The sequence below is a fragment of the Psammomys obesus genome, unplaced genomic scaffold, assembly GCF_907164565.1.
Source record: "Psammomys obesus unplaced genomic scaffold, mPsaObe1.curated_primary_1811, whole genome shotgun sequence".
NCBI classification, from domain to species: Eukaryota; Metazoa; Chordata; class Mammalia; order Rodentia; family Muridae; genus Psammomys; species Psammomys obesus.
The window spans coordinates 1,892,149-1,907,006 of NW_026596466.1; the positions used below are offsets into that span (position 1 = coordinate 1,892,149).

Sequence of the window (14,858 nt, forward strand, 5' to 3'; positions counted from 1 at the left end):
AAAAAAAAAAAAAAAAACAAGTTTCTTTTAAAGTAGTTAAACACAGCAAAAGCCAACTGATGCAGCTGTTTGCTCAGACTTGTTTGTTTCTGAGATGGGGCCCTAGTTAAATAGTCCAGGCTGCCCTGGAACGCACAGAACTTCCTCCATCTGAGGGTGGGATCACAACTCTATGCCCCAAGCCTAGCTCGAACTATCTGACCTGCAGTTTGCTCATGATTCATCATAAATCATAGCTGAGTCCCATCATTTCAGTAACAGAGACTTACTTAGGCACAAAAGGCATTGCCAGACTCCCCGACAGAGTCAGGACAAATGGTCTTGAGGGTACTTGACACATCAGGGAGTGATCAAAACAAAGGAAGGAAATGCTGAGGTTGGTGCTTCCTGTGCTCAGAAAGGGCTTGAGCTGCAGGCAGGGATTATGTCAAGAAAGTTTGCCTCACTCCCCTTGCCACTGCTGTGTGTGTGGAAAAGAAAAGGCACTATGATTAAATTAGTCCATTACGGGGACTTGCCACCAGAGCCTGGTCATTCTGCCTCCACTTCCAAAGTGCTGAGATTATAGGCATGCTCCATCACACCAGACTTAGAAAGTGTAAGGTTTCTAAGTACTGTCTCTTAGCATTAGCGGCCTTAGCTGTCTCCCAAGGAAGTACAGGTGACACCACATTTAGGTGTGCAGGGATGAGATGTGGTGATGCAGTGCTTTTTACATTAGTTTGTGGTCAGTCAGGAAACCTCTTGCTTAAACTAAAGGAGGCACACACAGTAGTCTGTGGTAGCTCACACTTAACATCCTAACACTTAGGTTGAGGCAAGTATATTGCGATGGGTATGAGGCCAGCCTGGGTTACAAAGTGAGAGCTTGTCTCAAAAAAAAAAACAATTGAAAAAAGCTACCGAGATGGTTCAGTGTTAAAGAGCATTGGCTGCTCTTCCAGAGGACCTGAGTTTGGTTCCCAGTACTCACATGGTAGCTCACAGCCACCTATAACCCCAGTTTCAGGAGACCCAGTGCTCCCTTCTGACCTCCTCAAGCACGAGGCACAAATGTGATACACAGACACTCATGCAGGCAAAACATTCAGACATACAAAATAAAAATAGTCTTTAAAAGCCTGTCATGGAAGCCCACACCTTTAATAGTAGCACTTAGGAGGCAGAGACCAGTCTGTTCTCCATAGCAAATTCTAGGACAGCTGGGGCTACATAGAAAGGCCCTGTCTCGAAAATAAATAGCTAGGTGTGGTGGCACATGCCTTTAAAGTGGTAAAGGAGTCTGCTGACAGACCTGGAACCTGTGTGGTAGGAGAGAACCAACTTCTGCCAGTTGTCTTCTGACCTCCACACAGGCGCCATGACACGCATGCACGCCACACATACAGTGAATAAATACATAAATTAAATTAGTGTGATTTTTTTTTTTACATTTATAAAAGAGAAAGGCGGCACTGTCAAGGTAGGCTTAGTACCCCAGTCTGGAGAGTCAAGTGTTTTCCAAGAGCCTCTTACTGAAACTTGCCTCATCCCCATATTGTTTTGTTTGCTTGCTTGCTTGCTTGTTCGTATTTTTTGTTTGTTTGTTTTGAGACAAGGGTTCGTGTAGCCCAAGTTGGTCTTGAACTCACTGAATAACCAAGTATGACTTTAAACTTCTGATCTTGCCTCCACCTCCTAAGTGTTGGGATTACAGCTATACGTTCCCACACTCAGCTTTGGTGATTGTCTCACTGGGTAGCCCAGGCCAGCCTAGATTCATAGCATTCCTGCCTCTGCTCCCCAAGTGCTGGGATCACAGGCATTGCCTGTTCAGAACCCTTAGTAAGCTCTTTGACTGCTCTCGGCCAGTTCAGCTAATGTGTCAAGGTCTGCTTTAGCCCCATGCCCTGCTTCTGATGGACCGCCACCCCTTGAGACCTCCAGTTGGCCAGGAAAGATGCCCATCGTCTTGGTGGGTTTTCTTATCGTTTCTCACTATGTAGCCTTCACTAGCACTCACTCTGGAGACCAAGCTGTCACTCAGACTCACAGAGATCCTCCTTCCTCTGCCTCCTAAGGGTAGCTAGCGATTAAAGGCATTGTACCAGGACACCCAGCCCTTAGTGAGAGTTTTAGAAACAGTGGATGCTCATTTTATCCCACTGTAAACTAGAGAACCACTTTGTAGTCTACTCAGGAGTGAGACGAAGCAAGCAAGGTGGTGTCCAGTTCTCCTTCCAAGCAGGTACAGAAACAGCACATGGCGCAAACCCAGCCATTCACTATTTACCTGTATGCAAGGGGCCTCTAGCTCTTGTCCCAACAAGGGACAGCTTGTTTCTCTTCCTGCTTTGTCCTTCTTTTCTTTCTTTCTTTCCTTTTCTTTCTTTTCCTTCCTTTCTTTTTCTTTCTTCCTTCTTCCTTCCTTTCTCTCTCTCTCTCTGTCTCTTTGTTTCTCTCTCTCTCTCTCTTTTTTTTCCCAAACCTCTACTGCAGGGATGCCACCAGGAGCCACAGGCAAGGCTCAGCAGGCATAGACCCCACTCAACAACCCTCCAGGCCTCCTTATTAGAAGGCTAGCCAGGTGGTGAAGGAAGAAGGCGCAGGAAATGGGAAAGTGCTGTAATGACACGCTCTCTGCCTAGTGTCCCTGCTACTGTGGTACTAGAGGCTCTCCCCTTGATGTTGCTTTTATTCTAGGAAGATGATGAAAAGCTGATTGAGGAAATCCAAAAGGAAGCTGAAGAGGAACAAAAAAGGAAGAATGGAGGCAAGTGTTCTTCCCAAACATTGATGGGGCGTGGGTAATTCCTGTTCTCTCAGGGGTCACTGCTCAAGCCACGGGAAGGCAGTGAAAGCCATGGGTTCCGTTTGGGCACCTCTCATGATAAAACACTCCCAAGAGTCTGTTTAAGCTCTGGAGGCAAATAGAAGCCTGACTAAGGATAAGGAGACTGGCTCAGCACCGTGGAGGGAGGGCAGCAAGCCCTTGAGGCCCTAGAGTGAACAGCTCACAGGGGCTGTGCCAAGCTAGATAAACAAAGCGCCTCTATGGGCTGTGGGAGTGACCATTAGGAAAGTATAGGTTTGCCCTTTGGCCTCCTGCTCCACAGCAGGGGTGTCTTTTGTATTGAATTTGACAAGAGCCAGCCTACTCTAAGAGCTACCAACTTCTTTGGCCCAGAGGAGAGTATACTGAGGGTCAGAAGTGGACCTCCTGTGCTGGCCTGACCATACGCATCCAAGCCCTAGCAGAGTCAGAAAAGGCATGTAGTGTTCTAGTCACAGACAACAATATTGGGGTTGGTTTGGTGTGTTTGCCTCACTGAATCCCACTTTCCTTTCAGAGAACACCTTCAAACGTATTGGTCCCCCACTGGAGAAACCACCTGAGAAAGTGCAGCGTGTGGAAGCCCTGCCTCGGCCTGTCCCACAGAACCTGCACCCACAGATGCCGCCCTATGCCTTTGTGCACCCGCCCTTCCCCCTGCCACCTGTGCGGCCGGTGTTCAACAACTTCCCCATCAACATGGGTCCTGTGCCTGCGCCCTATGTGCCCCCTCTACCCAATGTGCGTGTCAACTATGACTTTGGCCACGTGCACGTGCCCCTGGAGCACAACCTGCCCATGCACTTTGGCCCCCAGCCACGACATCGCTTCTGATACCCAAAGCCCTTTCAGACCGCACTAGGTCTGCAGGAGGACTCAGTCTCACCCTCTGAGTAGAGGTGGAGTCCTGGCTTCCCTCTTAAGGATGGGCTCATTTCCTCCTGCTCTGTCCTGTGCAAGGGCCACTGCTCCTTCAGCTCTGACACCTTTTGGGTACTGGCTGTCACTAGGCAATTTTGGGGCAGCTCCCTGCTTTTGCAGTCTTAGCAGCTGGTACAGTGGCCCTGAGCCTTCCTCCCCAGCACACAACTGAAGTGGGGAAGTGGCCTGCCATCCCCAGACCAGGGTTCTCCCCTTGTTGCCCAAGGCCCACTCCGGCTCACGGACAGCCAAGAGTCCTCTGTGGCGCAAGTTCGTTCTGTTGTTATCTAAAGAGTTTGCTCCTATTTGTGTAGTTTGAGCTGAACTTTTTTGTGGGCTGTTCAAGTTTGTTTCTGTCTTCGGAAAGTCAGGTTGAAAGTATTGCCCCCGGGCTGCTAAATGCCGAGAGCCGATAGTCCCCACACTTGACATCAGCGAGAGGGTCCCCCCTCCTGGGGAGACCTCACTTGCCAGCAGCCTGGCATGAGCAGCATCTCCGCTAAAGTGTTCGGGGTTTCCCTGGGGTCCACATCCCTCGTGGAGCTGCTGCAGCTGTCCCAGCAGGCCTGCTGCCCGCTCACCTGTTCCTCGTGAGTTAGCAGTGGAGGCAGGCAGAGAGGCCCTCGCTCCAGGGTGAGGATAGCTGGCCTCCCTAAAGTTGGATGAGAATCTAGGCCTGCATAGAGGCCCTGCCACGTCCCCACTGCCTGTGTCCTCTCCTGCCCAGACCAAGTCTCTGTACATTCTTCCAGCCTGCTTACTGAGCAGGGCTGGCAGTAGATGACTCTTTCTCAGTTGAATTGGCTGTCCTTGTCCTCCTGTTGCTGTGGGGTATCCAGACCTGGAAGTGGGAAGATGTCCCTGGGAAAGGGAAAGACTCTCTGAGGTGCCCATGGTCACTTGAGTGTGGGTGGGGCGCACACAGCAGTGATTCAGGAGCCCTGCCATGGGTTACCTGAGCTGTGCTACTAGTCTGAATGACAGTGCCTTGGAAAGATGGGCCACGTGCTGCATGACAGGATCCTCCAAGTACCTTAACTACTAGTGTATTCATGTTCTCTGCACTTCTCCAGGGCCCCCCCTCCCCCCAGCTAGGTGGTTAATCCAAGCACAGCCCCTCCAAGGCCTCATGAGCCGTTGGACTGGGTACCCAGTTCTAGTTCTACCCAGTGCCCCCATCACATTGCTCCACCGAGAGTCCAGGTGAAAAGCCTGGCAGTTTCTGGGGTAACTGGAGGAACAGGCCAGGCAGGTGCCACCCAGACCTTGACACTAGGAGAGGTGAGACCAGGGTCGTGTCCTCCGAAGTGCAGTCAGTCTGTGGCCACACACGGCCGTGGCGGGGGTTGGGGGGCTGCTGCTGCCTATCCCCATCAAGGCATCAGTCCCAAGTGACCCCAAGGCAGCTGGCACCTTATCCTCTGGGACCCAGGCTGCTTCCTGGTTTGAGAAACTGCCTAGCCACTCCCAGTGTACTTGCCTTAAAACTGGAGAGAATCTAGTATTTGCACTTAGCAAAAGATTTCAGAGTTAAGAGAAAAGTGCATGATCTCACTTTGTACAAAAAAAAATGAAGTAGATGGTTAAATGTTTTTCTTTACCTTTTGGTAGTAAATAGAGAAACCAAGTCTGTTTAAACTACTGTGTAAAAAGACTGTATCATATGTAACTTGAATTTCCTGTAAATACATGTTTGTGAACACTCCTGGCTGCTTGTCCTCACTCTGACCACACGTCCCCAGGAGCCTTACCTGCAAACAAGTGCCCTGTGCCACTCACTTCCCCAAGGAAAGACATAGGACTCCTAATGGCAGCAGCACAGAGGGGAGAAAAGGCTCCTTTCACCTGCCAGGGGAGAAGCTCAGTGCCTTGGCTACCAAGTCCCGGCCCAGACACAATTAAGAATTTAAGGTGTCTCATCAGAGAACCTCCTGGAAGAAAGCACAGGCAGTCCTTAGTCCTTGAGGACTCCTTCCCTACCTGCTCCCAATGCAGCATCAGCCCTTAATTCTTGCCTCGCCTCATCCAGCTGACGGCCAGGAGAACAGCCCAGAACCCGCTCCCTGCACTCCACAGACCACACCATTCACCTTCAGCGCCACAGGGCCGAGAGGGCCTGGGCACTTGGAAAATGGGACCTACAGGTGGAGGAGGGCCAGGACAACTCTCCAGGAAGAAAGTGTTCTTTCCTGCCATTTGTTGTGTTGTTATTGGACTTGTTTCTCATCTGAGAACATTTTTGCTGAAGCAAAATTTGGGGACAAAATTTCTCTGCATCCCCAGCTCCCAAAGCAGTCACTGGTCCCCTTAGTTGTCTCCAGCCATCCAGAGCTGCTCCCGCATGGGTTACACATTCGTGGTGGCGGAGGCTCTGTAGCCTCCTGTCTCCTGGGTGACAGTGATATCCCTCACCTTCCCCAGGCAGGTTCACACCCAATAATAGTATTTCCAGAATCCTCCCTGCTGTATCATCCCAGATACCACGTGTTTGGGAGGAGTTGTTTAAGACAGGGTCTCTCTGGTCCTGGCCCGCCTGGGACTCACTCTGTTGACCAAGCTGACCTGCCTGCCTCTGCCACTCCAGTGCTGGAATTAAAGTTGTGTGCACTTCTGATGCTTCACAGTGTGGGCTTACCCAATTTCTCAGCCATTGCCTTAGTTGAAAATAAAGGCGGGGTCTGACAGTGTTACTGCCGTTACACCCAGACCCTCAGTAAACCCCTGTGCATAGCTCACAGATGCTATCCAAGATGGACCCATTTTCCAACATGAGGATGAAGCTCTGCAGCCCAGGCTTTTACTGCCCCCCCCCCAGACTTAGAATGCCCCTGCCTCTGTGCCCCACGTGCTGGATTACAGGCATGCACCACCACAGCTGGCCTATAGAGCATCTGTATGGGAGCGGAGGTGTGTACACACGTGTGCCTATGGAGGATAGAAATCTGTTCTCAACCTACTCTCCATCTGTTATTGTGGGTGGTTTTTTTGTTTGTTTGTTTTGGTTTTTAATACAGGGTTTCTCTGTGTAGCCTTGGCTGTCCTGAACTCACTCTGTAGACCAGGCTGTCCTCAGACTCACAGAGATCTGCCTGCCTCTTTCTCTGGAGTAAAGTTGTGCCGGTATTAAAGTGGTTATTTTGTGGTTCTATTGTGTGGTTCTTGCCACACCTCTGAAACAGGGTTTCATGTGTTGCTCTGACTGGCTTGGAACTCACTATGTAGATTGGCCTTAGAGATCTGCCTGTCTCTGCCTCCCAAGAGCTGAGATAAAAGGTGTGCACCACCAGGTAAGTTTTTTGTTCTTTTTGGGTTTTTTGTTATTTTTCGAGACAAGGTTTCCCTGTGTAAGAGCCCTTTCTTTGTAGACCAGGATGGCCCTGAACTCACAGAGATCCATCTGCCTCTGCCTCTGCTCCTGCCAGGATTAAAGGTGTGCACCACATAATCTTACTTTTTTGAGACCTCACTAGATTTCACCAGTTTAGCTAGGCTGGCTAACCAGCAGGCCCCCGGGAGCACTCGCTGGTGCTGAAACCATAAACGCCTGAACCCTGGCTAGGGTTTGGGTTTGGTTTTATGAGGAACTTGACGACTCATACTTCTGCGGCAAACCTTTTGCTGACTCGGGAGCTGTGTGGTTCTTGCTATGATATATATGCTTCCATTTTCCTTTTTCTCTTTTTCCAGGGAGGGGAATGTCAACATGGTCTCCTTATACAGCCTGAACTTGGAATCCTTCTACCTTGGCCATGTGCCAATGTGCCCAGCTGCCCTTGGTCAACAGCACTACGATCCAGCAAGGGTTTCCATGTCACGGTGGCAGCTCTGAGCCCTCCTCAGCACAGGCTCCACTCACATCCTTCAGTGCTGGGACTCTGGCCTCATGACCCCTGGGGAGACAGTCAGTGCCTTAGCCCTCAGGGCCATCTGAGTCTTCTCAGACCAGATTTAATGAAGCCTCAGTTCTTCTGTTGCTTCCTCTGCCAGGGGCTGTTTGTTTTGCTTGACTGGAAGGAACATGGGGGTGAAGGTTTCATCTCTTTCTGTCATGCTCAGCGCATCCCTGTCAGTGACAATAGACAGCACAGATGTGGTAGTCCCAAGACGCCTGCCACGTTCACCCATCCAGTCCTCCAGGCCATGGGAGCCCAGGCCCTGGGACCTCTTATTTGTCATTAAAGTAGGAATCAAGACATGTTCTAGCTGGGCATGGTGGCACAAGCCTTTGATCCCAGCACTTGGGAGGCAGAGGTACAGATCTCTGAGCTCCAGACCAACCTGGTCTACATAGGGAAATTTCCTGTCTGGGGTGGAAAAAAAAAAAAAAAAAAAAAAAAGGACATTCGAGGGTGAGCAGGTATCGTCGAAGTGAAGCATTTGCCATGCAAGCCTGACAGACTGAGTTCCATCCCCAGAGCCCGTGTAGATGTGGGAAACATTTGCCCTCTGACCTTCACTACGAGTACTTAACGCGTAAGCTCAGAATAGCAATAGCCAAAGACTGTCCTAGCCATGGTGGTACCTGCCTGTGATCACCGCAGAGACAGACTCCTGCATTCAAGCCCAGTTTATCTACTTAGTTAATCCCAACACCACGTAATGAGGCTTGGTTTGTGGGAGAGGGGTGATTAATGACCTGAGTTCGCTGAAAGTTGTCCTCTGATCTCCAAACTTGTACCATGACAGGAACATATATACACGGGCATATGTACACACAGCACGATAAATAAAAACCAAACTTTAGCTGGGAGCAGTGGGTCACGCCTTTAATCTCCACACTTGGGAGGCAGAGGCAGAGGCAGAGAGATCTCTGTGAGTTTGAGGCCGTCCTGGACTAGTTGGTCTATATAGCAAGTCCAGCCCAGCCAAGAAGACTATGTCCTCTTCCTTGAACTGTGAGCATTCTAGAGCCGACTGGTGTGGTAACAGCAGAACAAAGAAACACAGGAATGTTAAGGTCTGCTAGGGCTTGAACCCAGGGCCTCAGGCATGCAGGTAAGCATTCCAGTAACAGAGCTACACCCTCAGACCTCAAAAGAGCATGTGTAAACCAGGTGGCGACTCACTGCTCTAAACCCAGCACTTGGGAGGCAGAGGCAGGAGGATCACTGCGAATTCAAGGCCTGGTCTACAGAGCTAGTTCCAGGACAGCCAGGGCTACATAGAGAAACCCTGTCTAAAAAAAAAATAGCAATAATAATAATATTTGTAGATCCGTGGCCTTCATGGCCACACCAGCCCACCCTGGCTCTGAAGGCATGCTGATGGGCCCAAAAGCATCTCTCTCCTGGCTCTATTCTGACAGAATGCAGGGCCAACCAGGGAGCCAGGGACTCCATCAGAGCTGACAGAGCCACAGCAAATCAGCATGCGGGGTTCAGCCCCAGCTCTTGACCTCTTTCTCCATCTGTGTCACTAACATGCCCATTAATAATCTCCTTAGGGATATTTTCCAACCCCTCCCCCCATAAAAAAGGACAGTAAAGAACCATTTGACTCAGAAATGCATCCTCAGCCCCAGATCAGGGTCTGGCAGACGTAGGAAATGTTACTCAGAAGCCTATGTCGTAGGCATGGTATCAAATGCCTAGGATCCCAGCACTCTGCAAGACAACCATTAGTTTGAAGTCAGCCTGGGCTACGTAGTAACTTCAAGACTAGCCTGGGGTAGAGAATGTGGCCTTGTGAAGAATAGGTAAGGAAGGAGGATAGAGAAGGGGTGGGAATGGTGGCTCATGGCTGTGATCCAACACTGTAGAACTAAAGGCCAGGCTAGACCACAGAGTGAGTTCAAGACTAGCCTAGACTACCTAGTGACACCCTGCCTCGGATAAAGAGGGAGGGGAAGGAGAGGAGAGTTGAAGGAAGAAGAGGAAGGAGGGAGAGGAGTTAGGAAGAAAATCTTCCTAGCCCGGAACGGAATGTTATGTGAATTCTATGAAAGGGCCATGGTGAAGACAGCAGGATCCCCTGGAAGGCGCATCAGAGTTGCTTGATGTCTTTAGGTTCATAAAGGTAGATGAGAGTTCACCTTTGCCAGTGTCAGTGTGCAAGTCGTTCTGGACAGCTAGAGTCTTGGCTTTCTCATCAGCAAAACTGAGGGTTGGGTAGCCCTCCACCTGCTTGCTCCCTGTTATCCTGATGTGCAGATGTGAAGCATTCAAGGTCTGTGGAGATGCTCCCTAGAAAGGTTTCCATTGCAATGGTTATTTGAGTCATTCACAACAGTCCAGAGAAGCAACCCAGCCAAGGGTGATGATGCCTGCCACATGCTGTCACAGCCACTTTCCTCTCCCACTGAGCCACACCCCAGCCCCTCACTGGGGGATTCTAGGCAGGGGCTCTACCACTGAGCCACACCCCGGCCCCTCACTGGGGGATTCTAGGCAGGGGCTCTACCACTGAGCCACACTCCAGCCCCTCACTGGGGGATCCTAGGCAGGTGCTCTCCCACTGAGCCACACCCCAGCCCCTCACTGGGTTCAATCCTCTGCACATCAAAAACATTCTTTGAGCTGAGCTTGTTGGCACACACCTGTAGTCCCAGCACTCAGGGAGGCAGAGGTAAGCAGATCTCTGTGAGTTTGAGGCCAGCCTGTTCAACAAAGCAAGTCCAAGACAGCCAAGGCTACAAAAAGAAACCTTGGGGGTGGGGGATCTCTGCTTAGCTTTTACTTTGAGCTCCTAGGCCTGCACTTGACAAACTCAGCTAGAACACTGTCCCCACCACCACCCCTGCCTTTCTCTGCCAGGATCCTCCCCTTGTATTGCTTTGGCCTAGACTCTGACCAGCAGCTCTGCCGGAAAGGGTATTGGGTATTGCCAGAAGGTTGTGGTTCTCAAACCTGTGACTCCAGCACTGAGATCTGAGGCAAGAGTGTCAGGAGTCCAAACCCAGCCTGGACTACATAGTGAGGTCCTCTATCAGAGAACCAAAAACTCACTGTGTGTGTGTGTGTGTGTGTGAGCACAGGCTTTCATACCAGCACTCAGGAGGCAGAGGAAGGTGGAGCTCTGTGAGCTCAAGGCCAGCCTGGTCTACAGAGCAAGTTTCAGGCAACCAAGGCTGCATACTCACGAGGCAAGGGCTCTACCAACTGAACTACATCCTATCTCATCTGTTTGCAACAGGATCTTATATGTAGCCTGGACTAGCTCCAAACTCCTGCGTCTCCTGCCTCAACTTCCCCAGGGCTGGGATTGCAGACATGTGCCACCAGGCCAGGTTTTGTTTGTTTTGTATTTTGTCTTTTTTTTTTTTTTTTTTTTTATATCTGGCCACATTTATTAAAATGTCAAATGAACCAGGAATTACCCTCCAAGGAGTTTTCTCGGACATTTGCACAATGGTTCGTGGACACAGGAGCTCTCACAGCCGTATTTGTGTTAAATGTCTGAGACAGTGAGTGGAGATAAGACAAGGCATTCATCCACTCGCAGAGCACACGGTGAAGACACAGTAAGGCCTGTTCGTGCAGATAAGGAACAGCACGTTTGTTAGGTGATAACGCAAGAGCCCAGCCGTGGGGTGCATTCTATCCCCTTGGCAATCAAATAAAATGGGACCCGTCAGCCATGGAGAACTGTAGGATGGTACAGCCACTGTGGCAAATATAATCGTTCCTTAAAACATTTGCATGGCATGGTGGCACATGCCTGTAGTCCCAGCACTCGGGGGGCAGAGGCAGGTCTATCCCTGAGTTCCAGGTCAGCCTGGTCTACAGAGCAAGTCTGAAGAAAGCCAGGACTACACAGAGAAACCCTGTCTCCAAAAACTATATATAAAAAGTAAGCCAGGTATGGTGGCACATGCCTATGGTTCCAGCAGCGCTCCAGAGGAAGAGGCAGGAGGATTGCCAAAACGTTGAGGCCAGCCTGGTCTACATAGAAAGCGGCAGGTCAGGCAACACGACGCAGTGAGACCCTGTCTCCAGCAGCGGGGGTGGGGAGATGGCTCAGCAGGAAGAGGTGCTGGCCCTGCAAGGCTGACATTGTGAGTTCAAGCCCCCAAAGCCGGGTAGAGGGAGAGAGCGGGATGCTGCAGCAAGTGTCTGCGATCTCCACCCTCAGGACGGGAGGAAGCCTGCGCAGGAGAATCACCAGGAGCCCCCAGGCCAGCTCGCGTGAAAACAGCCCACCAGCACGGGCACAAGACGGGGCCTCAACAAGGCCAAAGTGGGAACTGGCTCCCCAGGGGCTGTCCCCTGACCGCCATAGGAACACAGGGCATGCTTACCTCCTTGCCAACACACACACACTCACTCACACAGTTAAAGGTGTGTGCCATTGTGCTCACTTAAAAGCGTATTTGAAAAACAGCAGGGGCTGGAGAGATGGCTCAGAGGTTAGGAGCACTCAAGTTCGACGGTTCAAACCGGCTATACGTCTAGCACACTCTCTTGGGAGCCTCCCGAGGCTCCTGCACACACGTGGCATAAATTCACACAGACACGGGCACACAGACACACATAAAACTTGACTTTTCGAGACGGCGCTTCTCTGTGGAGTCCTGGCTGTCCCGAAGCCTGGAACTCAGAGGTCGGCCTGCCTGGGCCTCCAGAGTGCCGGGATGGAAGGCGTGCGCCACCACCATCCAGCTAAAATAGTGTTAAGCCCGGTATAGCTGAGCACTCCAAAGGTTCCGAATCTTCCTGAGCGCCACGGTGGGTGAAGCCTTCTCCAATTAAGCCAGGGGCTTTGGGTAGCTCCCCACAGTGGAGCGCTGGCCTGAGCAGGCTCTAACTGGGATCTCCGGAGGCACAAGAATGAGTGATGGAGCAGGACTGGTTTGTCCTTGGGCAGTTACACTCCAGAGGACGGAACCAAGACTTGAAAGCTTGAGTCGCACACCCATGTTTATACAGTGACATTATTCAAAGACACGGAGCGGGGCTAAGCAGGTAGGTACAGGCGCCTGCCACCAAGCTTGAGAACCTAAGTTGGATCCCGGGAAACCCACACGGTGGCAGGAAAGACGGACTCCTTGTCCTTTGACCTCCCCATGCTCATAGTGGTGTGGGTGTGTGCGTGAGTGCGTGTGTGTACTCAGGAGGCAGAGGCAGGAGGATCCCTGTGAATTTGAAGCCAGCCTGATTTACATAGCAAGTTGCAGGACAGCCAGGACTACATAGAGAGTCTCCGTCTCAGAAAATTCTATATATATTGGGGCTGGAGACATGGCTCAGCGGTTAAGAGCACTGGCTGCTCTTGCAGAAGTTCTGAGTTCAATTCCCAGCACCCACATGGTGGCTCACAAGCATCTGTAATGGGATCTGATTCCCTCCGCTGGTATGCATGAAGACAGAGCACTCATGTATGTAAAATAAATCAACAAATATTTAAATATATATATTTAATACTCCCCTGAGACCAACTGGCACAGTAATCTATGTAGCAGACATCACGGTGCCTCCTCATATTTTTGAGCTCACACCTTCAAGCGCAGTGAGCTGACCTCAGGCACTGGCCCTATCCTTATCTATTCTGTCCACAGGCAAGTGCTTGCCAAAGCTGGGTGTGCCAGGGTCCACACTGCAGGCCGCTGTGGCCCAGCTCCGAGGCAGATGGCTCTGGTGTGTGCTGCTTCCCCAGAGCTGCCCAGCGGGCCCCAGCTGTCCTGTCCACGTGGTGCCGAGTCTGCCGGGCCCTTCCTCCCTGGGTCTGAGTCTCTTCTACAGTGCTTCCTGCCCTCTGTTCCCAAATACACAACGTGATCTCGAAGGCCTGCCCATGCTCCAATGCGCCCTTCGTGATTTAGAGGAGGTTTTCCTTTCCGCATATTTGTTGTTGTTATGGGGGAAGGGTTTGGCAGAGTGTCATGTGACCCAGTGTGGCCTCACTATGTAGCCAAGGTACCCTTGAGCTCCCCATCCTCCTGCCTCCACCTCCCCACCTCAGGTGCTAGAATTATAGGTAGGTGTCACGACATTTGGCCAGCCCAAATGACTCTTCTTATAGGAACCCCAATCTTTTGGATTCTATTCCAATCTTTTGGAATCCTTTGATTCTATTTTTCTTTATTCGATTTTATTTTCTGTGCTTGAGTGTTTTGCACCTGTGGGCAGCCCTCGTGTGTAGTGCCCTCCGAAGACCCCCGGAACTTTAGCCACTCTGTGGGTGCTGGGACTCGATGCTGGGTCCTCCGCAAGAACAGCCAGTGCTCTTTCACTGCTGAGCCAGCGTCTCTCCAGCCCCCTGTCCTTCTATCTCATGCCTCATTCATTCGTGATCTTAATTTCTGTTGGTGGTAGCGGTGGGCGGGGGGGGGGGGGGTTGGGACAAAGTCTTGCTATGTAGTTTGGCGCGGCCTAAAGCGGTACTCTGTAGACCAGGCTGGCCTTAAACTCATGGAGAGCCCCCTGCCTCAGCTAAGTGCTGAAGTTAAAGGTGGGCACTGCCACCTGGCCCCAACATGATCTTATCTTTTTGTTTTATTTCTCAAGACAGGGTTTCTCTCTGTAGACCAGGCTGGCCTTGAACTCACAGAGAGCCGCCTGCCTCTGCCTCCCGCAGTGCTGGGGCTAACAGGTGCGCCACCACCATGCCTGGCTATGATCTTAATTTAATTGCGCTTATTTTACTTCTTTGTGCACACAGGCAGAGCTCAGAGGACAACTTAGAATAGAGCATTCTCTTTTTCCACCATGAGGAGGCCGGGGGGGGGGGGGGACCCAGCTTGTCAGTAGCTTTGCTCACTGAGTCAGGTAACTTCTTACAGCAATGACAAATTAATTACTGACACCTGGTGCGTGGCCCCGGCTGGGGGCTCAGAAAGGCCCTGTCCTCCCCTTTCTCCTCCCGAAGAGGTCCAGCCTGGGTCCTAGGAAAGGGAGAGCAGCGCTGACCCACCCAGCCCCTCCGCCCACGGCTTTGTCCATTGTCGGTGGCTTTAAGCCCAGGAAAATCCCACCCCACCTCCACCCTGCCCTTCCCCTCAGGCAGCCTTCTCCCTGGGAGACCCATCTGTTCCCTCTGCTGGTATCACTCTCAAGGGACCCCCAGCGGCCCTTCCCATCTCCCCATCTAGACCAAAGCTGACAACTCAGAGAGGCCTGGAACTCCCTGTCTGTTACTCAACACAGAAAGAAAGAAAGAAAGAAAGAAAGAAAGAAAGAAAGAGAGAGAG

At 51.2% G+C, this 14,858-nt stretch overlaps 1 protein-coding gene across 3 annotated transcripts in view; it reads left to right on the forward strand.

Annotated features, from left to right (window-relative positions):
- The window catches only part of Rnf216 (ring finger protein 216), a 118,357-nt gene extending 112,919 nt beyond the window's left edge, over positions 1-5,438 (forward strand). For all 3 annotated transcript variants that reach the window (XM_055598517.1, XM_055598519.1, XM_055598518.1), the window contains exons 16-17: positions 2,683-2,752; positions 3,330-5,438. In XM_055598517.1, the coding sequence (XP_055454492.1) occupies positions 2,683-2,752; positions 3,330-3,646 (387 nt within the window). In that variant the 3' untranslated portion in view covers positions 3,647-5,438. The remainder of the gene's footprint in view (positions 1-2,682; positions 2,753-3,329) is intronic.
- Positions 5,439-14,858: the final 9,420 nt, after the last annotated feature.